This window comes from Gadus chalcogrammus, chromosome 2 (genome assembly GCF_026213295.1).
Source record: "Gadus chalcogrammus isolate NIFS_2021 chromosome 2, NIFS_Gcha_1.0, whole genome shotgun sequence".
NCBI lineage: Eukaryota > Metazoa > Chordata > Actinopteri > Gadiformes > Gadidae > Gadus > Gadus chalcogrammus.
Window position 1 is genome coordinate 24,298,949 of NC_079413.1, and position 22,502 is coordinate 24,321,450.

Below are 22,502 nucleotides of genomic sequence, written 5' to 3' on the forward strand. Positions count from 1 at the left end.
TTTTATATAATATAGACGTCTACCCGATATATCATGCAGCGGTTACCCTATATATTATATGTATTACAGATGTCTACGCTATATATGATATATTGTATATCATAGAGGTCTACCCTCTATACTATATAGTATATATCGTATAGAGGTCTACCCTCTATACGATATATTATATCATATAGCGGTCTACCCTCTTAATTCACTGAAAATGGTTCGGCCCGTTCGACCGGAGGAGGCGGTGACGTCACAGCATCACTTCACAGAAACGATGGGACCCGCGTGACGTTACAGCTCTTCATCCAAGCATCCCTGCATCTCAACATCACAACGATGGACGGATACGTGCTCCCCGACCGGAACCAATTCTTGCAGTTTTTGAAAAAACTTAAAGAAGTGTTTGACGCGTGCGACGAGCATGCGGACGGCTTCATCCGCGTGCAGCGCTTCGTGGACCTCGGACTGCGCTTCGGACAGGGCGATGAGGTAAGCGTCTCTTCAGGGGAATGAGGGAAGCTTCTTCTTCAGGGGACGAGGTAAGGCTCCTTTAAAGGTATGAGGTAAGGATCTTCTTCAAGGGGATGAGGTTAGGGTTTTCTTACGGGGTTGATTTAAAAGGATAAGGTGAGGGTCTCAAAGGGATGGGTTAAGGTTATTTGCTGATGAAGGAGTCAGTTTTAATAGAAAGCGATCTGTAATTCCACAACATTGTTTATCCAGTGACAACATTGTTTATCCAGTGAACTGATGATCTCCTCAAAGCCTGAGTGAAACAGGAAGTGCTGCTATAGACCTGTCTCCTTTAAATCCCACACACATGAGACGTCAATGTCAAGTTTATTTTAGCAGTACAGTCTGGGGAAAACTAGCCCCTTTTCTAGTTGGTACGACTAGACTGCCCTCAGTACGAGGCCAGTGTGTGTTACCAGACTCACAGCAATCATGGCTTTATGGCTTTGAACTTGCTACCAGCTGAAGTTAGCCTCAGGCTCTGGAGGTGTATCTGCTGACCTTCTGACCCAGCATGCAGCTGGTCTGGGTAGGGGGTGGAGTCAGCTCTGAGGAGAGCTCCTGCTCTCTGTCTGAGGAGAGCTCCTGCTCTCTGTCTGAGGAGAGCTCCTGCTCTCTGTCTGAGGTCTGTGGTCTTCATACTCCAGATCCTCCGCCCGTTCCCCCAGCCGTCGTCGTTTCCCTCCTCCCTGAAGCTGATGCTTTGCTCTTAAACTTGATGTACTTATTGATCCCGAGGGGGAATTCACCCTCTGCATTGAGGCATCCCTGCTGGGAGCTGCGGGCGGCCCCTGACCGAGGGAGGGGCCCAGTGGTACACCGACAGCAGGTCAACCATGCAAGGCGACAGCCAGCTCCTCAGGAGCGGTTAGGGTTAGGTGTCTCGCTCAGGGACACATCAACACTCAGCTAGGAGGAGCTGGGGTTTGAACTAGCAACCTTTCGGTTACAAGACAACTGCTTGTGTGGTGCAGAGAGAGATGTGTTCTGCTGGAGACCTTGGGGGGGGGGTGTTAGCGCTCCATGCATTGCATTTTTAATGCTACTTATAAAACCAAGCCTTTCTGTTTGAGCGAACTGTCACGTCATATTTATCTAACGGCTTGTTTCTTAGAAGTTTGCTAGCTAGCTGGCGATGGGCTGGGGTGTTGACGGTGATGGTTCATGTTTATCATGCGCCTCATAGGAGGAGCCGGTCTGAGTCTGAAGAGCAGCCTCATGGTGCAGTCCCATTGAACACTTGATCAAGAATTAATGATCACCCACCTAGCACAACTAATACGACCCATTAGATTGTCCTACAGACAGTAACAGGGGGTATTAGATTGTCCTACAGACAGTAACAGGGGTATTAGATTGTCCTACAGACAGTAACAGGGGGTATTAGATTGTCCTACAGACAGTAACAGGGGTATTCGATTGTCCTACAGACAGTAACAGGGGTATTAGATTGTCCTACAGACAGTAACAGGGGGTATTAGATTGTCCTACAGACAGTAACAGGGGGTATTAGATTGTCCTACAGACAGTAACGGGGGGTATTAGATTGTCCTACAGACAGTAACAGGGGGTATTAGATTGTCCTACAGACAGTAACAGGGGGTATTAGATTGTCCTACAGACAGTAACAGGGGGTATTAGATTGTCCTAGAGACAGTAACGGGGGGTATTAGATTGTCCTACAGACAGTAACAGGGGGTATTAGATTGTCCTACAGACAGTAACAGGGGGTATTAGATTGTCCTACAGACAGTAACAGGGGGTATTAGATTGTCCTACAGACAGTAACGGGGGGTATTAGATTGTCCTACAGACAGTAACGGGGGTATTAGATTGTCCTACAGACAGTAACGGGGGGTATTAGATTGTCCTACAGACAGTAACAGGGGTATTAGATTGTCCTACAGATAGTAACAGGGGGTATTAGATTGTCCTACAGACAGTAACAGGGGGTATTAGATTGTCCTACAGATAGTAACAGGGGGTATTAGATTGTCCTACAGATAGTAACAGGGGTATTAGATTGTCCTACAGACAGTAACAGGGGGTATTAGATTGTCCTACAGACAGTAACAGGGGGTATTAGATTGTCCTACAGACAGTAACAGGGGGTATTAGATTGTCCTACAGATAGTAACAGGGGGTATTAGATTGTCCTACAGATAGTAACAGGGGTATTAGATTGTCCTACAGACAGTAACAGGGGGTATTCGATTGTCCTACAGACAGTAACAGGGGTATTAGATTGTCATACAGACAGTAACAGGGGGTATTAGATTGTCCTACAGACAGTAACAGGGGGTATTAGATTGTCCTACAGACAGTAACAGGGGGTATTAGATTGTCCTACAGACAGTAACGGGGGGTATTAGATTGTCCTACAGACAGTAACACGGGGTATTAGATTGTCCTACAGACAGTAACAGGGGGTATTAGATTGTCCTACAGACAGTAACAGGGGGTATTAGATTGTCCTACAGACAGTAACAGGGGGTATTCGATTGTCCTACAGACAGTAACAGGGGTATTAGATTGTCCTACAGACAGTAACACGGGGTATTAGATTGTCCTACAGACAGTAACAGGGGGTATTAGATTGTCCTACAGACAGTAACAGGGGGTATTAGATTGTCCTACAGACAGTAACAGGGGGTATTAGATTGTCATACAGACAGTAACAGGGGGTATTAGATTGTCATACAGACAGTAACAGGGGGTATTAGATTGTCCTACAGACAGTAACAGGGGTATTAGATTGTCCTACAGACAGTAACAGGGGGTATTAGATTGTCCTACAGACAGTAACAGGGGGTATTAGATTGTCCTACAGACAGTAACAGGGGTATTAGATTGTCCTACAGACAGTAACAGGGGGTATTAGATTGTCCTACAGACAGTAACAGGGGGTATTAGATTGTCCTACAGACAGTAACAGGGGGTATTAGATTGTCCTACAGACAGTAACAGGGGTATTAGATTGTCCTACAGACAGTAACAGGGGGTATTAGATTGTCCTACAGACAGTAACAGGGGGTATTAGATTGTCCTACAGATAGTAACAGGGGGTATTAGATTGTCCTACAGATAGTAACAGGGGGTATTAGATTGTCCTACAGACAGTAACAGGGGTATTAGATTGTCCTACAGACAGTAACAGGGGGTATTAGATTGTCCTACAGACAGTAACAGGGGGTATTAGATTGTCCTACAGATAGTAACAGGGGGTATTAGATTGTCCTACAGACAGTAACAGGGGGTATTAGATTGTCCTACAGACAGGAACAGGGGTATTAGATTGTCCTACAGATAGTAACAGGGGGTATTAGATTGTCCTACAGACAGTAACAGGGGGTATTAGATTGTCCTACAGACAGTAACAGGGGGTATTAGATTGTCCTACAGATCGTAACAGGGGGTATTAGATTGTCCTACAGACAGTAACAGGGGGTATTAGATTGTCCTACAGATAGTAACAGGGGGTATTAGACTGAACCCTAACCCTCCACTGAGGGGGACGTTTGAAGCTCTCCTTCTGGTCCTCATCACAGGTCAAGACGTTGACCAAGTTTCTGGACCCTAACGCTCACGGGAAGATCAACTTCAAGGACTTCTGTCATGGGGTCTTTGCCATCAAAGGTAAAATAAAATAAAAAAAGAACAAGTGATCATGTGTGTTTCTAAAATATGCTTCAGAATGATCTATTTCGATGATGACACAATTCTTAATAAAGACTGATGATAATGCTGCTGTGGAAAGCACAAAGTGTTCATTATTCAATAAGGCAGATATTGATGCTTGATAACACCAAGTGATTATTGATACCTTAACTCGATTTATTATATATTATAATCATATTATAATCTATTTTTGAAAGGTCTGTGTTCCGCAAAGAGAAAAAAGATGAATCAGTTTGAATTCTAAAACTCAGCAGCCTGTCTCAGAGTTGGTTAAAATCATTTAGAGCTTTCATATCACTGCTCTCAGTCATGTATTTAAAAGGATGAAGTCCTGGGCTTTATAAGGAGAGGGAACACGTTGCAGCGCCCGTTTCCACACGCTGTGTCTCTTACTTGGTGTCCCTGCTCCGGGCAGGTTGTGAGGACATGTTTGAGGCGGCTGTGGGCCCCTACTTTGTTCCTGAGGTCCGGCCTTCCTTCACAGACAACGGCTACATCTACCAGGTGAGCTCCGCGCTTTACACATGGTGTTATTGTCATTATTACCTGATTATAATTAATATCCCCGTCACTTGTAACCCTATGCATTGTTGGTCTATTTCTGGAGAATGTGTGGGTAAAGTGAATAGGCACATTATTAATAAAATCATAATAAAATAAAACACTCGTAATACCCCTCATTCAAACATTGACATTTTGAAAACAAGTATACTGAATTTATTCATTTTTAAATTCACCTTTTTTTAATGAAATTTATTGAAATTCTAGTTTTACCTTTTCAAAAACTCGATTTCAGATGAACAAAAACTAATTCAAATTAAAAAAATGAATTGCAAATATTCTCAATGTGAGAGAGAGAGAGAGAGAGAGAGAGAGAGAGAGAGAGAGAGAGAGAGAGAGAGAGAGAGAGAGAGGGAGAGGGAGAGGGAGAGAGAGAGAGAGGGAGAGGGAGAGGGAGGGAGAGGGAGAGAGAGAGAGAGAGAGAGAGAGAGAGAGAGAGAGAGAGAGAGAGAGGGAGAGGGAGAGGGAGAGGGAGAGGGAGAGGGAGGGAGAGGGAGAGGGAGAGGGAGAGGGAGAGAGAGAGAGAGAGAGAGAGAGAGAGAGAGGGAGAGAGAGGGAGAGGGAGAGGGAGAGGGAGAGGGAGAGGGAGAGAGAGAGACATGGCGGATGTCTCTGCAAGGGGGCTGGCTCATCTGAGCAGTTGCCTAGCAACCACCAGACAGAGAGGTGGTAGACTGAAGGACTGCAGACAGAAGGCGTTCTATGAAGGAGGCGCGGCTTTGTGCTCAGCAACTGTTGCCAATTCTACAGTATGGACGGCCACGGGCGCGCATAGCGACGCCTGTGGTGTGTGTGGCGTGGTGTGTTGTGATGGTGTATCTGTGTGTGTGTGTGTGTGTGTGTGTGTGTGTGTGTGTGTGTGTGTGTGTGTGTGTGTGTGTGTGTGTGTGTGTGTGTGTGTTCTGCATGGGGAGGTGGTTGCTGTGTGCATGTGTTGTGTTTGCATACAAAAATAACCCAAAACCATCAGCATCATAAATGATCGTGGGCTCTTCGTTTGAAACGCTCTAGAACGGCTGAGTCACATGTTTGACGAGGATGGCGGGAAAGGTTGTTGGTTCATCCTCATGCAGAACACGGATATATTACATTTTTCCAACCCTAGTTTTTTCCTTTCCTCATCATTTTCGTGTTTTGACACAGAAGATAGTTTCTCCTTCAACACCCAGTCAAAGAGATCATTAAAATATGATCAATAATAATTAGGGGTCCGAGCAGCAAAGCTGCTTGGTCCCTTATTGTTTCTGTAACGGTTTGTTTTTCTCTCAAATTCTGTAAAAGTCATACTGCAGCATATACCATCAGTCGAAAACTCTTGACATTTTCAGGTATGGTTACCAACCCCCAGTACGCATAAACCCAACTTTGTGGTACTGCACACAAACTTGTTGTTGACTACAAAGGTTTAATTTCCCCAGAATTTCAAAGATTTTCCCTCCTCCCAGTATAACCCTCCTCCCAGTATAACCCTCCTCCCGGTATAACCCTCCCCCCGGTATAACCCTCCCCCCGGTATAACCCTCCTCCCAGTATGAGCCTCCTCCCGGTATAACCCTCCTCCCGGTATAACCCTCCTCCCGGTATAACCCTCCTCCCGGTATGAGCCTCCTCCCGGTATAACCCTCCTCCCGGTATAACCCTCCTCCCGGTATAAGCCTCCTCCCGGTATAAGCCTCCTCCCGGTATAACCCTCCTCCCGGTATAACCCTCCTCCCGGTATAACCCTCCTCCCGGTATAAGCCTCCTCCCGGTATAACCCTCCTCCCGGTATAAGCCTCCTCCCGGTATAAGCCTCCTTCCGGTATAACCCTCCTCCCGGTATAACCCTCCTCCCGGTATAACCCTCCTCCCGGTATAACCCTCCTCCCGGTATAACCCTCCTCCCGGTATAACCCTCCTCCCGGTATAAGCCTCCTCCCGGTATAAGCCTCCTCCCGGTATAAGCCTCCTCCCGGTATAACCCTCCTCCCGGTATAACCCTCCTTCCGGTATAACCCTCCTCCCGGTATAACCCTCCTCCCGGTATAAACCTCCTCCCGGTATAACCCTCCTCCCGGTATAACCCTCCTCCCGGTATGAGCCTCCTCCCGGTATAACCCTCCTCCCGGTATAACCCTCCTCCCGGTATAACCCTCCTCCCGATATAACCCTCCTCCCGGTATAAGCCTCCTCCCGGTATAAGCCTCCTCCCGGTATAAGCCTCCTCCCGGTATAACCCTCCTCCCGGTATGAGCCTCCTCCCGGTATAACCCTCCTCCCGGTATGAGCCTCCTCCCGGTATAAGCCTCCTCCCGGTATAACCCTCCTCCCGGTATAACCCTCCTCCCGGTATAACCCTCCTCCCGGTATAACCCTCCTCCCGGTATAACCCTCCTCCCGGTATAACCCTCCTCCCGGTATAACCCTCCTCCCGGTATAAGCCTCCTCCCGGTATAACCCTCCTCCCGGTATAACCCTCCTCCCGGTATAACCCTCCTCCCGGTATAAGCCTCCTCCCGGTATAACCCTCCTCCCGGTATAAACCTCCTCCCGGTATAACCCTCCTCCCGGTATAACCCTCCTCCCGGTATAACCCTCCTCCCGGTATAACCCTCCTCCCGGTATAACCCTCCCCCCGGTATAAGCCTCCTCCCGGTATAAGCCTCCTCCCGGTATAACCCTCCTCCCGGTATAACCCTCCTCCCGGTATAAGCCTCCTCCCGGCATAAGCCTCCTCCCGGTATAAGCCTCCTCCCGGTATAACCCTCCTCCCGGTATAACCCTCCTGTACTTGTAGAATGGCGAGGGCCGGCGGGCCCCAGCAGTCACCGTCTGCACGCGGCCCCACCCGGACTGGGGCCCCTACCAGGGCCAGGACCGGGGCCCCTACCAGGTCCCAGGGGACGGGGACATGATGGACAGCAGCGCTGAACACGCAGACTCTGACATGGGACTGGAGGACGGGTGAGTGACCCTCAGGGGCCTTAATGGAACCTCAGGGGCCCCCAGGGGCCTAATAGGACCTCAGGGGCCCCCAGGGGCCGACACAAGGGGGCACGTTACACGCGTTACACAAGTTCTAACCAACAGATGTTAGAAAGCCTTTGTTCATGGAGTGGCTGTCGATCGCACTGATTCATTCCAGATCGTATTGTTATTGTGTACATTTCTCTTACACATTTATTTAATTTACTTACGGTGCAGGAAATCCTATGTGCGTGTGTGTTTCTGTGTGTGTGTGTTTCTGTGTGTGTGTGTTTCTGTGTGTGTGGTTTGTGTGTGTGTGTGTGTGTGTGTGTGTGTGTGTGTGTGTGTGTGTGTGTGTGTGTGTGTGTGTGTGTGTGTGTGTGTGTGTGTGTGTGTGTGTGTGTGTGTGTGTGTGTGTGTGTGTGTGTGCAAATGAAGCTCCTCTCCAGCATCGGCCATCTTGGGCGAGGAGCAGTTTGAGGACTACGGTGAGGGGGTTGACCTCACTCCCAGCAGCCCCGGGGGCGAGGAGACACACAACACCGGCTTCTCTCACCGGGGGACCTCCAGGTACACACACACATACACATACACATACACATACACATACACATACACATACACATACACATACACATACACATACACATACACATACACATACACATACACATACACATACACATACACATACACATACACATACGTGAGTGAGTGAGTGAGTGAGTGAGTGAGTGAGTGAGTGAGTGAGTGAGTGAGTGAGTGAGTGAGTGAGTGAGTGAGTGAGTCACTCACTCACTCACTCACTCACTCACTCCCTCCCTCTCCCCCTCCCTCACCCCCTCCCACCCCCCCCCCCCCCCCCCTACCTGTGGAGGCTCTTGGTTGTCTATATGTTGTGTGTGTGAGCAGTGCAGGCCAGACCCCTCCAAAGATGCGTCCCCTTGACAACAACGAGCTGCTGGATGTGGTTTGCTCGCAGTGCTGCAAGAAAGTCAACCTTCTGAACGACCTGGAAGCTCGCCTGAGAGACCTCAAGGCCAGCAGGTGACGCACATAACCACGCAATTGCACGCATGCACACGCACAAATACACACACTGAGTGACTTCAGTCAACCTCAATCGAACATTGTGCTCTACAGAGGGATTATCAGTCTACGTCACTCCCCGCTCTACGCGCATGTCGCCGGCAGAAAGAGACGAGAGCGACAAGAGCCGCAATCATATCTTGTTGTGCTGTTGGTTGCACAAACCCTTTTACAGTTTTTCTCAGTCGCTTTGGTACATTTCTCAGATCAGAATGGAATTTCTCAAAACTACCTGTTCAATCTTCACATCATTGTGTCACTTGTGCACATCAAAAAAGCAGTTTCTCATTTCTTTGAACAAGTGTCAAATGCTTTGGTACATTCATACAAATGATTATGTACAATTCTCTGCTCTTTCCTACATTATCAATTGCTTATGTCATGTTGATCAAAATGTATTGTAATGGGTCTCTATTGTATAGTCTCACCTCCACAACATTTAGCCATTAGTTCATTGCATAAGTCTTTACATGCAAAATGGTTGAACAAGTTGTCATAATATGTGAAGCATATTTCTATACATTTCCATCAGACTTTTTTTCTAAATCTGTCCTGAATTGGTAAATTGCTACCTGGTGAATCTTGACTTTGGTGGATCTCCTGAACCATGAACTGGCAAGTATATACAGTATATAGCTGGATCACAACACAATGTTACATTGTCTGACATTGGAAGGACAAGGAATTTGGACAGGGTCAACAGCCAGAGAGATGAAGAAGAGGAAGAGGAGTGAGGCTGCCTGAGAATTTGTGGCCCAACAGACAGGAACGTCAGGAGGTGTAGGAAGACTGCACTGTAATTCCTACAGCAATGCATGCACAGTTTACCCTAAGGAGATTGTACTATGTTCACATTTCTAGCAAATGACATGGTCTGTCAACAAATTACAGTACAAACAGTCAAAGCGTAAATGTGAATCTTGTCCAGTCTCTTGCAATCAATCTCCCACATACACTAAGGTGTAACTTACAATTTGCAATACTTTTCTTCAAAACTTTAGCCATAGTTTACATCAGAACATCCCTCCAGAGTACACTGTTGTATTGACAACATGACTAAGCAATTTGACTGTCTTATCCGTACACAATGACACAAGGACTTGTCATTGTGATGGCACTGACATGTTCATTGGCACAGATATTTACTTTTGAGAAACAAACTAAGGATTTTGAGAAAGAGACTGGCTTTTGCATGAAATCCATGGTGTTTGGCTATTTGTACGAATGGTTTTGAGAAATGCACTTACTGTTTTGCAAATTTCAATTCTGATCTGAGAAATGTACCAAAGCGACTGAGAAAAACTGTAATAAGCCTGATTATCCCATTTATTCTACTTCTTGCTTGCCAACATGATACAACAATTCAAATACTGCCTTGCCTTGCCTTGCCTTTTTCTTATTCGTATTGCATGCTTATTGAATGTATACTCTGTTTGAGTTCATCTCCCTCAAAAAGTAGTCCCCTTTAATTACGATTGATCAAACATATTTTTGACACCTCGAAGGGCATTATCCCGCTTATATGGTCACTTGCCAAGGAAAATAAATTAAGATCATTCATTTATATTTTCATGCGTTTTTCAATCCAAATACAAAGTTTTTCACATAAATAGGACGGACCGTAGCTACGACTTGGCAACGGGAGGTATTCTAGTCCGCTGAGCTATGAGCCAGAGAGCTAACGTTATGGATTGTACATATTTATAATTTGAAATTCGTCCCAGCCTTTATACCACAGATACTCTAGGGTCTATAGCATATAACCGCGTTGTCTGATAACAGTTTAATTAGTTTTTCACAATTTACCAGCTCTCGTTTTGAAGAATAACCATCCTTCGTTTCAATTAGGAATCGTGACAGTCTGATACTTTCAACATAAAGTGTACATATTTATGATTCAAATTCGTCCCAGCCATTATACCACCGATACTGTAGAGTATGTAGCATATAACCACATTTTTTGATTACAGTTGAATGTAACAGTTAGCTGAAAAAATCTCTAATTAACACCGCAATTGCAAATTAACCACACAGAGATAACCATGGCAACCGGTCAAACAAATTGTATTTTTGCGATCATTCTGCATGCACAACCGCCGTGTTGATAAACAAATAATCCCCCTATAGTATCTTGAGGTGTTAAAGGGGTAAAGCTATAAAATCGTTTTGGTGACTTTTGCGACACCTTCGGCCATATCTCCCCTGAGATTAGAACCTGGTCTCCATGGCCGACCCGTTTGTAACGCTCTCATGACTTCAGGGCTTTGCTTAGTGGGCCACAGGCTCCATCTCCTTCTGTTTCCCCATTCAATAGTAGATAGGGACTTAACTGACATTCATTTACATGACAACCCTTGACATTGGCACTTTAATCCAATTGTCCCCTAATTGAATTGGTTCATTAAGGCCTCACTCAGATATTTATGGTCCTTCCAGACCTCACATCTCTAGCATTGAGAGAGAGAGCATGACTGATGTAAGATGAACTGTCTCTCAGTGGTAGTGGTCAAACACTGGAATATGGTCCAACACTGGAATACTAGAATAGCCTCCTCACACAAACACGTTGACACCCAGTAATACTGATCTGAAAGCAGCTCAGAATGTGGGCTGTTGTCATAGAAACAGCATCCCACTGTGGACCCATGGCAGCTGTGTGTGTGTGTGTGTGTGTGTGTGTGTGTGTGTGTGTGTGTGTGTGTGTGTGTGTGTGTGTGTGTGTGTGTGTGTGTGTGTGTGTGTGTGTGTGTGTATATTGGTGCATGTGTTATGTAAAAGTTAAAGCCCCCCCACACATATCTTGTTATCAATAATTGAAGTTATTGTTTAATTTCAAATTCTCTATGGAATCAATCACCATGAAATGAAGCAAATCCATGTCATTCACACGCTCTTCATCGGTACTACTAACTATTACTGCTAACATCAGTACTAAACTTCTATTCTTTGTCTTCCAGCCCAAATATGAAGATGTCCAGTCGAGCTTTTGGACGGTATGTGACCTACTCTATATAACTAACTATAACTATGTCATAACTATATACAACTAACTATAACTATAACGGTATATAACTAACTATAACTATGTTATAACTATATACAACTTACTATTTCTATAACTATAGAACGCTGACCTGCTTTATATAGCTAACTAACTATATTATAACTATACATAACTATATTATAACTATATAAAACTAATTATGACTATATAACGCTGATCGGTTCTATATAACTACCATAACTATAACTATATATAACCAACTATAACTAAAGTTATATAACTAACTGCAACTATAACTCTAATAATAACTCTTACTATAAAACGCTCTATATCACTAACTATAACCATATAACGCTCTATATAACTAACTAAGAATAGAACGCTCTATATCACTAACTAACAATAGAACGCTCTGTATCACTAACTATAACCATAGAACGCTCTGTATAACTAACTATAACCATAGAACGCTCTATATAACTAACTATAACCATAGAACGCTCTATATAACTAACTATAATCTCTCTCTCTCTCTCTCCCTCTCCCCCTCTCCCCCCCTCTCTCTTTCTCTCTCTCTCTCTCTCTCTCTCTCTCTCTCTCTCTCTCTCTCTCTCTCTCTCTCTCTCTCTCTCTCTCTCTCTCTCTCTCTCCCCCCCTCTCTCTCTCCTCTCCAACCCTCCCTACATCCCTCTGTTCGTCTGTCCTCCCCCTTCCTCCCTCCCCCTCCCTCCCGCGGTCCAGCCAGTTGGTCCAGTCCAACGCGGGGGTGTTTGGCGGCAGTGCAGCGAGCAGCACAGAGGACCTGCTGGCTGACAGCATGGAGCCCTGTGACATCACAGAGAAGGTTTACATAACTTCCAAACACAATAAGTATTCTGCTTTGATACTTACTACAGTATATCCTGTCTATTGATTCATCATTTTCTTGTTTTGGTTACAGGTCATTTTTCTAGAAAAGAAAGTAACAGAGTTAGAGAGCGACCGCGCGGCCAACGGAGACCTGAAGTCCAAACTCAAACAGGAGAACACCCACCTGGTCCACAGGTACACACACACACACACCTGGTACACAGGTACACACACACACACCTCGTATACACACACACCTGGTCCACAGGTACACACGCACACACACCTGGTACACAGGTGCACACACACACACACACACACACACACACACACCTGGTACACACACATACCTGGTCCACAGGTACACACACACACACACACACCTGGTTCACAGGTACACACACACACACACACACACACACACACACCTAGTCCACAGGTACACACACACACCTAGTCCACAGGTACACACACACACACCTGGTCCACAGGTACACACACACACACACCTGGTTCACAGGTACACACACACACACACACACACACACACACACACACACACACACACACACACACCTAGTCCACAGGTACACACACACACACACACACACACACACCTGGTACAGAGGTACACACTAGGGCTGTCACTTTTTCCAAAAATGAAATTCGAACGAATTTCGAATGTCCATAATTAATTCGAATACATTCGAATACATTCGACCCCCCCCCCCCCCCCCCCCCCCCATAGAACTATTTTAAAAAAAAAACGACGACTGTTGTCGTGTTTCTTTTTATTTCTTGTGGAAATCACGTATACCTACTGAATTCATAACAGCACAGGATAAAAACACATCTTTGATAACACATTTGTAAACACAACAAGAGGAAGCTCCGACACACAAGTGCGGCTGTCTTTTACGCATTAACAATAACTGCTCGGAGCGCGATATGCGGAGCGCATGTCGTCCATGGCACACACAGCCTATATAAACGAACAATCTGTGAGGCCGACCTCCAACACGGCATGCTGCTCTTTTTATTCCTTACGGAAAGAAAATTACAAGTAGTCTCGCAGCTCTCCGTTACCGCTGCAGCTGCTTCTGTCCGCCGTGCTGTATAAGTCCCCAAACAGGCTGCCCATCGCGCCCAGCGCAGCAGCGGACTTTTCTCCCTGTCGTGTGCGATCAGTGTCGGTCTCCGTTTCAATGAGCTCGTGTGAGAGGCTTTCAGTCACGAGATGTTTCTGTGCAGGGGAAAGGTGGACTAACCGGGAGAAGCGGGGATCCAGGAGGGCCGCTTTATTGAGGAAAAGCCACTCGCCGCTCTCTTCTTTATAGCGCATTTGTACAGTTCGAATGGAGAATTACACTTCGAATTCGAACTTTTCACCCCACCTTCGAACAAATATTCGAACTTCGAATAAAAAGTGACAGCCCTAGTACACACACACACACGCACCTGGTCCACAGGTACACACACACACACACACCTGGTACACAGGTACACACACACACACACACACACCTAGTCCACAGGTACACACAAACACAACTGGTCCACAGATATACACACACACCTGTAGGTATATGTATGTATGTTTATATATATAATATATTTATATATACACTTACACACACACACATTCTCTCCAATGTGTGCGTGCAGTCTTTGGGCGTAAACGTGCGTGCCTTTGTGTGTCTGTGTGGGGGGTGTGACCCGTCAGGGTGCATGAGCTGGAGGAGGAGGTGAAGGACGTGGAGGTCCGCGCTGAGCAGAGTCTAGAGGAGGAGCTGAGGAGGCACAAGGAGGCGTACGGCCGCGCGCAGCGGGAGCACAGCGCCCAGATCGAGCTGCTCAGCAACAAGTACGCACCGCACACGCACACAGCAGACGCACACGCACAGCAGACGCACACGCACAGCAGACGCACACGCACAGCAGACGCACACGCACAGCAGACGCACACGCACAGCAGACGCACCGCACACGCACACAGCAGACGCACACAGCAGACGCACACGCACAGCAGACGCACACGCACACAGCAGACGCACACGCACACAGCAGACGCACACGCACACAGCAGACGCACACGCACAGCAGACGCACACGCACAGCAGACGCACACGCACAGCAGACGCACCGCACACGCACACAGCAGACGCACACAGCAGACGCACACGCACAGCAGACGCACACGCACACAGCAGACGCACACGCACACAGCAGACGCACACGCACACAGCAGACGCACACGCACAGCAGACGCACAGGCACAGCAGACGCACACGCACAGCAGACGCACCGCACACGCACACAGCAGACGCACACAGCAGACGCACACGCACAGCAGACGCACACGCACACAGCAGACGCACACGCACACAGCAGACGCACACGCACAGCAGACGCACAGGCACAGCAGACGCACACGCACAGCAGACGCACCGCAGACGCACCGCACACGCACACAGCAGACGCAGCAGTCTGTCTGTCTGTCTGTCTGTCTGTCTGTCTGTCTGTCTGTCTGTCTGTCTGTCTGTCTGTCTGTCTGTCTGTCTGTCTGTCTGTCTGTCTGTCTGTCTAATTTAGAGTTTTGACATATTTTTCTACATTCTGTATTTTTGTCACATGATTCTATTCAATTCAATTCTAAATGATTCATGAGATATATGTGTGATGAACATGAATGTTATTATATTGATAGACCTAAAGGGAGTCGCGGTTCAGCAGAACTCACCAGGTCCAGCTTGTCAAACTGAAGCCGTATGTGAGGATCCAGGGTGATCTTGGGCTTGGGCCCAAGATCACCAAGATCACATCTGTTGGCAGGGTGCAGCAGCTGGAGGAGAACAACCAGGAGATGAAGCTGAATGTGTGCAGACTCAAGTCCCAGACCGAGAAACTGGACCAGGTGGGCGGGACAGGAAGTGAGCCAGCGCTGAACATGCATACGTGCATGTTTGCATACATGTGTGCATGTATGCAAAGATGTGTGCATGTGTGCATGTATAGGATGGCTCCCACCCTGGGAGCCATCCTATTGGCTCCCAGGGTGGGGGAGGACAGGTTCTCTGGTTGGGGTTAGCCTCGTTGTAAAGCAGAGGTGCTGTGTGTTCCAGGAGAAGCAGAGGATGACTGACCAGCTGGAGGACAGCAGTCTGCAGCTGAAGGACGAGATGGAGCTGTACAGGGAGGTGGTGGACCAGCTGTGGCTCCACCGCCACCAATTCCACAAGGAGAAGGAGGCCATGCAGGAGGTAAGCTCCGCCCCTTCCGCCATCTCCTCCAATCAGCAGGCATCCCATGTTCCTGTCCGCACACGGACAGGTGTCTCTCCATCTCTGTGTGACGCTGGTGACGCTGTCCCCATGGTGATGGTCCCTCCATGTGACGGTGTCTCCTGGTGACGCTGTCTCCATGGTGATGGTCCCTCCATGTGACGCATCTCCTGGTGACGGTGTCTCCACGGTGTCTCCTGGTGACGGTGTCTCCATGTGACGGTGTCTCCATGGTCTATCCTGGTGACGATGTCTCCATGGTGACGGTGTCTCCATGGTGTCTCCTGACGACGGTGTCTCCATGGTGTCACCTGGTGACGATGTCTCCACGGTGTCTCCTGGTGACGGTGTCTCCATGTGAGGGTGTCTCCATGTTGTCTCCTGACGACGGTGTCTCCATGGTGACGGTGTCTCCATGGTGTCTCCATGGTGTCTCCTGGTGACGGTGACTCCATGGTGACGGTGTCTCCTGACGACGGTGTCTCCATGGTGACGGTGTCTCCATGGTGTCTCCTGACGACGGTGTCTCCATGGTGTCTCCTGGTGATGGTGTCTCCATGGTGATGGTTTCTCCTGGTGACGGTGTCTCCACGGTGTCTCCACGGTGCCTCCTGGTGACGGTGTCTCCATGGTGACGGTGTCTCCTGGTGACAGTGTCTCCACGGTGACGGTGTCTCCACGCTGTCTCCACGGTGACGGTGTCCCTTTGTGTCCCCAGGTGACGGAGGACCTCCGCCGCCAGCTGGAGCGGCTGCAGCTCTTCAGGCTGGAGGTGGAGCAGCCGGGGGAGGGGTGGGGGCGGGCCCAGGCCCGGGCGCGGGAGGTGCAGCTGGAGGTCAAGAGGCTGCAGCAGGTCAGCCTCCATGAGGAACATCTCAGGGGGTCTGGGGGGTCCGGTCTGTAGCGGGGGTCTGGGGGGTCCGGTCTGTAGCGGGGGTCTGGGGGGTCTTGGGGGGTCCGGTCTGTAGCGGGGGTCTGGGGGGTCTTGGGGGTTCCGGTCTGTAGTGGGGGTCTTGGGGGGTCTGGTCTGTAGCGGGGGTCTTGGGGGGTCTGGTCTGTAGCGGGGGTCCAGGGGGTCTTGGGGGGTCCGGTCTGTAGTGGGGGTCCGGGGGGTCTTGGGGGGTCCGGTCTGTAGCGGGGGTCTTGGGGGGTCCGGTCTGTAGCGGGGGTCTTGGGGGGTCCGGTCTGTAGCGGGGGTCTTGGGGGGTCCGGTCTGTAGCGGGGGTCTTGGGGGGTCCGGTCTGTAGCGGGGGTCTTGGGGGGTCCGGTCTGTAGCGGGGGTCTTGGGGGGTCCGGTCTGTAGCGGGGGTCCGGGGGGTCTTGGGGGGTCCGGTCTGTAGTGGGGGTCTTGGGGGGTCTGGGGGGGTCTGTTCTGTTGCGGGGGTCTGGGGGGTCTTGGGGGGTCCGGTCTGTAGCGGGGGTCTGGGGGGTCTTGGGGGGTCCGGTCTGTAGCGGGGGTCTGGGGGGTCTTGGGGGGGTCCGGTCTGTAGCGGGGGTCTTGGGGGGTCTGGTCTGTAGCGGGGGTCTGGGGGGTCTTGGGGGGTCCGGTCTGTAGCGGGGGTCTTGGGGGGTCTGTTCTGTAGCGGGGGTCTGGGGGGTCTTGGGGGGTCCGGTCTGTAGCGGGGGTCTTGGGGGGTCTGGTCTGCAGCAGCCGGTTGAGGTAACCATGACATCCGCTGGATATTATTCCATATATGAATGTATAGGCGAGGCAGTACTGGTCCTCACATGCGTTTTTTGTCTTGGAGCTCTGAGCTCATCAGCCATCAGGGCCATACCGGATCGACCAATCAGAGCAGGCTGTGACACATCAGCAGCAGCCATTTTGGTTTCTGGAGATGCCTCACTGGCACTCCGATTGGGCGAGCCTCTGTACGCCATCATATTAACCCTGCCCATATGAGATACATGGCTGTGATTGGTTGTTTCCTAACCCTTTGTTCCAACGGCTTCCTGACGGCCAAGCAGACAGAAACCAACAGGGAGGTTTAAACAAGGAGACGTCTCTGTGACCCCCAGGAGAACCACAAGCTGAGGGACCAGAACGACGACCTCAACGCCCAGATCCTCAGCCTCAGCCTCTACGAGGCCAAGAACCTGCTGGCCTCCCACACCAAGGCCCAGTGCCTGGCCGCCGAGATCCAGACCGCCACCCGCGACGAGGTGGGTGGCCTGGTCCTGGTCTACAGATAGACTGCGTCCCGGGCTCGGACTACAGACGTAGACTTTCTGATCTACATCTGGAGGGTTGAGGGTCACTGAAGACGCTGAGGAGGTTCTTTGGCCTCCTTAACCCCAGCTGCAGAATCAGGAAGTTCTTAATACTATTGACCCCATCTCCAGGTGGTAGGGCAGACACGTCAGCTGTCTTAAATCAGATGAGCTCCTTTGGTTTCCGTTCATATCATATAATATATATAATATAATCTATATATATATCTATGACACTTCGAGGCCGCTGCCTCAGCTGTCTTCGACCATAAACTAGTCATAGTTCATAAACTATATGCAAGTCAGCATTTTAAAGACTGAAGAACACAGACCATTGTTCCTTCATGTCTGGAGGAGATGGACTTATGTGTTAGTATTGTCATGTGTATGACATCATTCAGTGGTTTTTGGGATAACATTAATAGATCCTTTCTCCTCTCTCCCCCTCTCTCCGGTCAGCTGGTGGACGCTGTGAAGGAACAAGAAGAGAACAACTACCGCTTAAGGCAGTACATGGATAAGATCATTCTGGCTATTCTAGACCATAACCCCTCCATCTTGGAGATCAAGAAGGAATAAAAAAAGATCAATTTGTAGACACACTATGACTGAGTCCCTACCATGGCAACCCAGAACCAACCTTCTCTTTAATGGACTCGCTGGGCTCACCTTCCCAAGTGCAAAGGCATTCCAAGATGTCTCCAACCTTTGATCACATAATGAAATGAGTCGGGTCTGGTCAGACGAGGTGGGTCACCTGGTCTACAGGTAGAGGCCTCCTAGGCCTGTTGGAAGACTCTAGACCTTTCCAGAAGCCTTCCTGTGTACACGTTGAGTAGCTTATTCACCAGAAGATTCACATTCACACAGCTTGATGACACTGAGCACCATGAGAATAGAAGGACAACTGGGTATACTTTAACAGATAACAAGGTCTGGATGTTATTAAAGCACAAAGCGCACAATTAGTTTAAAGTAGAACCGTAGGTAACGAACATGATGCACATCTCGTGTCTGCTTCCGGAGATCATGAGATATGTTTGGATTATGGAGGAAATGGGGAAATGCATTTACTTAAAGATACTTAATTGGCTCGTTCACACTTTCTGTCAGCAGTTGATATTTGATCTCAAATAGTATTGTACATTGCACATATTGTAATTATTACGCATTTCCTCACACTCTATAGCACCATTTGATCAATTTAATGTTTAATGTTTACAAAAGGGAAATAAGTTGTATATTCTGTGGTTACAATATTCGGTTTATAGAAAAAAGAGTTTGTTTATTATGTTGTAAGGTTATTATATCTTGTGTTGCCCTTTCCCTCACCATATTTGTGCCACATAAATATCAAAATATCCAATGTTGATTCACTAGTCACACTTTCATAATGTCCATTGATGCATATATTTTAATAAGCAATACCTACCTAGTTTGGCTTTTTCTACATGCTGTCACAATCGCCCTTCTACAATGTAATTAAGTGTACAGAATCTAGTTATTGTTTGTATTCTCACTACACAGAGAATATTATCTTTTTACAATATGAATGGTAATGACGATAAGAATAGATTATAATGTGTGTTACCAGTGCAGCACATTAGAAACACATTCACATGAGGCATTACTTCAGGAGTTTTAAATGGCATTAACAACGCACACCAGTGCTATAGCCTTTTAGAAATAGCCTGGTCACACTGAAGGCCACCAATGTGTTTGTTCTTTCACGATTGTAAACTGAAATCTACATTTAGTGGCCATGTTGTATAATATAGATGTGTGAATTAAAGTAACTATTGGGTTACAAGCAGTCTGTCATTTGACCTGTGAGCGTTTAAAGGTGAGCTCTATGTGTTCATCAGAAGACGTGTGTTCTCTCTGTAACATGGGTGCATGCATGCTTAAAGGGACACTGTGTAATATCTTAAGTCATTTATTACCTAAAGTCAACGTATTGCCACTACGTGGTACAAAAAGCACTACGTGGTACAGGAAATGCAAACGCGTTTTCACTCTGAGCCAGCGTGAATGATGACTGAAATAATTCTCTATCTTGCTCGAGGAGTAATTACTCATACATCATTAGCTTACACTAATGATTCAATGCAGTTTGAAATTTGTTTGAAATAACGAACCTCATCACTCGAATGACTCGATGGGGTAGTATTGGATGTCATGACACAGCTTCTTGGCACATACTGCCCACTGTAGTTTTTGAACAAGCGAGCACTATTAGTTTGAATGCAATATACAATTGTACCACTAGATGGGAGTAATTTTTACACAGTGTCCCTTTATGAGTGACTAGAGTTTTAGAAAGTGCACCCTGTCATAGAGTCGTGCAAAACGGTGACGTCACATGCAGGAGGACCTGTTCACAGCAGACGGCTTTACGGCATCCAGAGCTAAATATGTCTAGACCCAGATATACCAAATCCAGAGTTAAATATGTCTAGATCCAGTAATCGTATTGGGCAACAGACCAGAAGCATGACAGCACTACACTCACAAAGTAATTATGATGATGTGGTTCATATCCTGTGTTGTTAACAAGTGTAAACAGGGTTAAATAAGCGGCCACTAGAGGGGGGACTTTGACTGAGATACGACCTGGTAAACAATAAACTAATCACCACCACCACCACCACCACCCTGACCTCACCACCACCATCCTGACCTCACCACCACCACCCTGACCTCACCACCACCACCCAGACCCCACCCCCACCCCCACCCCCACCCCCACCCCCACCCCCACCCTGACCTCACCACCACCACCACTACCCTGACCTCACCACCACCACCACCCTGACCTCACCACCACCCCCACCCTGACCTCACCACCACCACCACCCTGACCTCACCACCACCACCACCCTGACCTCACCACCACCAACACCCTGACATCACCACCACCACCCTGACCTCACCACCACCACCACCCTGACCTCACCACCAACACCACCCTGACCTCACCACCACCACCACCCTGACCTCACCACCACCACCACCCTGACCTCACCACCAACACCACCACCCTGACCTCACCCCCACCCCCACCCTGACCTCACCACCACCACCACCACCCTGACCTCACCCCCACCTGGTCTACAGGTAGAGGCCTCCTAGGCCTGTTGGAAGACTCTAGACCTTTCCAGAAGCCTTCCTGTGTACACGTTGAGTAGCTTATTCACCAGAAGATTCACATTCACACAGCTTGATGACACTGAGCACCATGAGAATAGAAGGACAACTGGGTATACTTTAACAGATAACAAGGTCTGGATGTTATTAAAGCACAAAGCGCACAATTAGTTTAAAGTAGAACCGTAGGTAACGAACATGATGCACATCTCGTGTCTGCTTCCGGAGATCATGAGATATGTTTGGATTATGGAGGAAATGGGGAAATGCATTTACTTAAAGATACTTAATTGGCTCGTTCACACTTTCTGTCAGCAGTTGATATTTGATCTCAAATAGTATTGTACATTGCACATATTGTAATTATTACGCATTTCCTCACACTCTATAGCACCATTTGATCAATTTAATGTTTAATGTTTACAAAAGGGAAATAAGTTGTATATTCTGTGGTTACAATATTCGGTTTATAGAAAAAAGAGTTTGTTTATTATGTTGTAAGGTTATTATATCTTGTGTTGCCCTTTCCCTCACCATATTTGTGCCACATAAATATCAAAATATCCAATGTTGATTCACTAGTCACACTTTCATAATGTCCATTGATGCATATATTTTAATAAGCAATACCTACCTAGTTTGGCTTTTTCTACATGCTGTCACAATCGCCCTTCTACAATGTAATTAAGTGTACAGAATCTAGTTATTGTTTGTATTCTCACTACACAGAGAATATTATCTTTTTACAATATGAATGGTAATGACGATAAGAATAGATTATAATGTGTGTTACCAGTGCAGCACATTAGAAACACATTCACATGAGGCATTACTTCAGGAGTTTTAAATGGCATTAACAACGCACACCAGTGCTATAGCCTTTTAGAAATAGCCTGGTCACACTGAAGGCCACCAATGTGTTTGTTCTTTCACGATTGTAAACTGAAATCTACATTTAGTGGCCATGTTGTATAATATAGATGTGTGAATTAAAGTAACTATTGGGTTACAAGCAGTCTGTCATTTGACCTGTGAGCGTTTAAAGGTGAGCTCTATGTGTTCATCAGAAGACGTGTGTTCTCTCTGTAACATGGGTGCATGCATGCTTAAAGGGACACTGTGTAATATCTTAAGTCATTTATTACCTAAAGTCAACGTATTGCCACTACGTGGTACAAAAAGCACTACGTGGTACAGGAAATGCAAACGCGTTTTCACTCTGAGCCAGCGTG

General features: G+C 47.6%; 1 protein-coding gene across 1 annotated transcript; it reads left to right on the forward strand.

Moving 5' to 3' along the window:
• Positions 1 to 217: 217 nt before the first annotated feature.
• rab11fip4a (RAB11 family interacting protein 4 (class II) a) lies at positions 218 to 19,920 on the forward strand. The gene is made up of 15 exons (XM_056605672.1): positions 218 to 480; positions 4,053 to 4,140; positions 4,598 to 4,686; positions 7,520 to 7,686; positions 8,128 to 8,259; positions 8,602 to 8,736; positions 11,736 to 11,771; positions 12,524 to 12,626; positions 12,723 to 12,826; positions 14,355 to 14,495; positions 15,464 to 15,545; positions 15,754 to 15,891; positions 16,631 to 16,765; positions 17,932 to 18,075; positions 18,583 to 19,920. The coding sequence occupies exons 1-15, from the start codon at positions 328 to 330 to the stop codon at positions 18,700 to 18,702; spliced, it is 1,767 nt and encodes a 588-aa protein (XP_056461647.1). The 5' UTR covers positions 218 to 327; the 3' UTR covers positions 18,703 to 19,920.
• The last annotated feature ends 2,582 nt before the right edge of the window (positions 19,921 to 22,502 follow it).

What these genes read in the sequence shown, in the direction of transcription:
- rab11fip4a (XM_056605672.1), top strand. Translation starts at nt 328, where the DNA reads ATGGACGGATACGTGCTCCCCGACCGGAACCAATTCTTGCAGTTTTTG. An exon ending in ACAACGGCTACATCTACCAG is followed by an intron (nt 4,687 to 7,519) that starts GTGAGCTCCGCG and finishes CTGTACTTGTAG; the next exon opens with AATGGCGAGGGCCGGCGGGC. An exon ending in CCTGTGACATCACAGAGAAG is followed by an intron (nt 12,627 to 12,722) that starts GTTTACATAACT and finishes TTTTGGTTACAG; the next exon opens with GTCATTTTTCTAGAAAAGAA.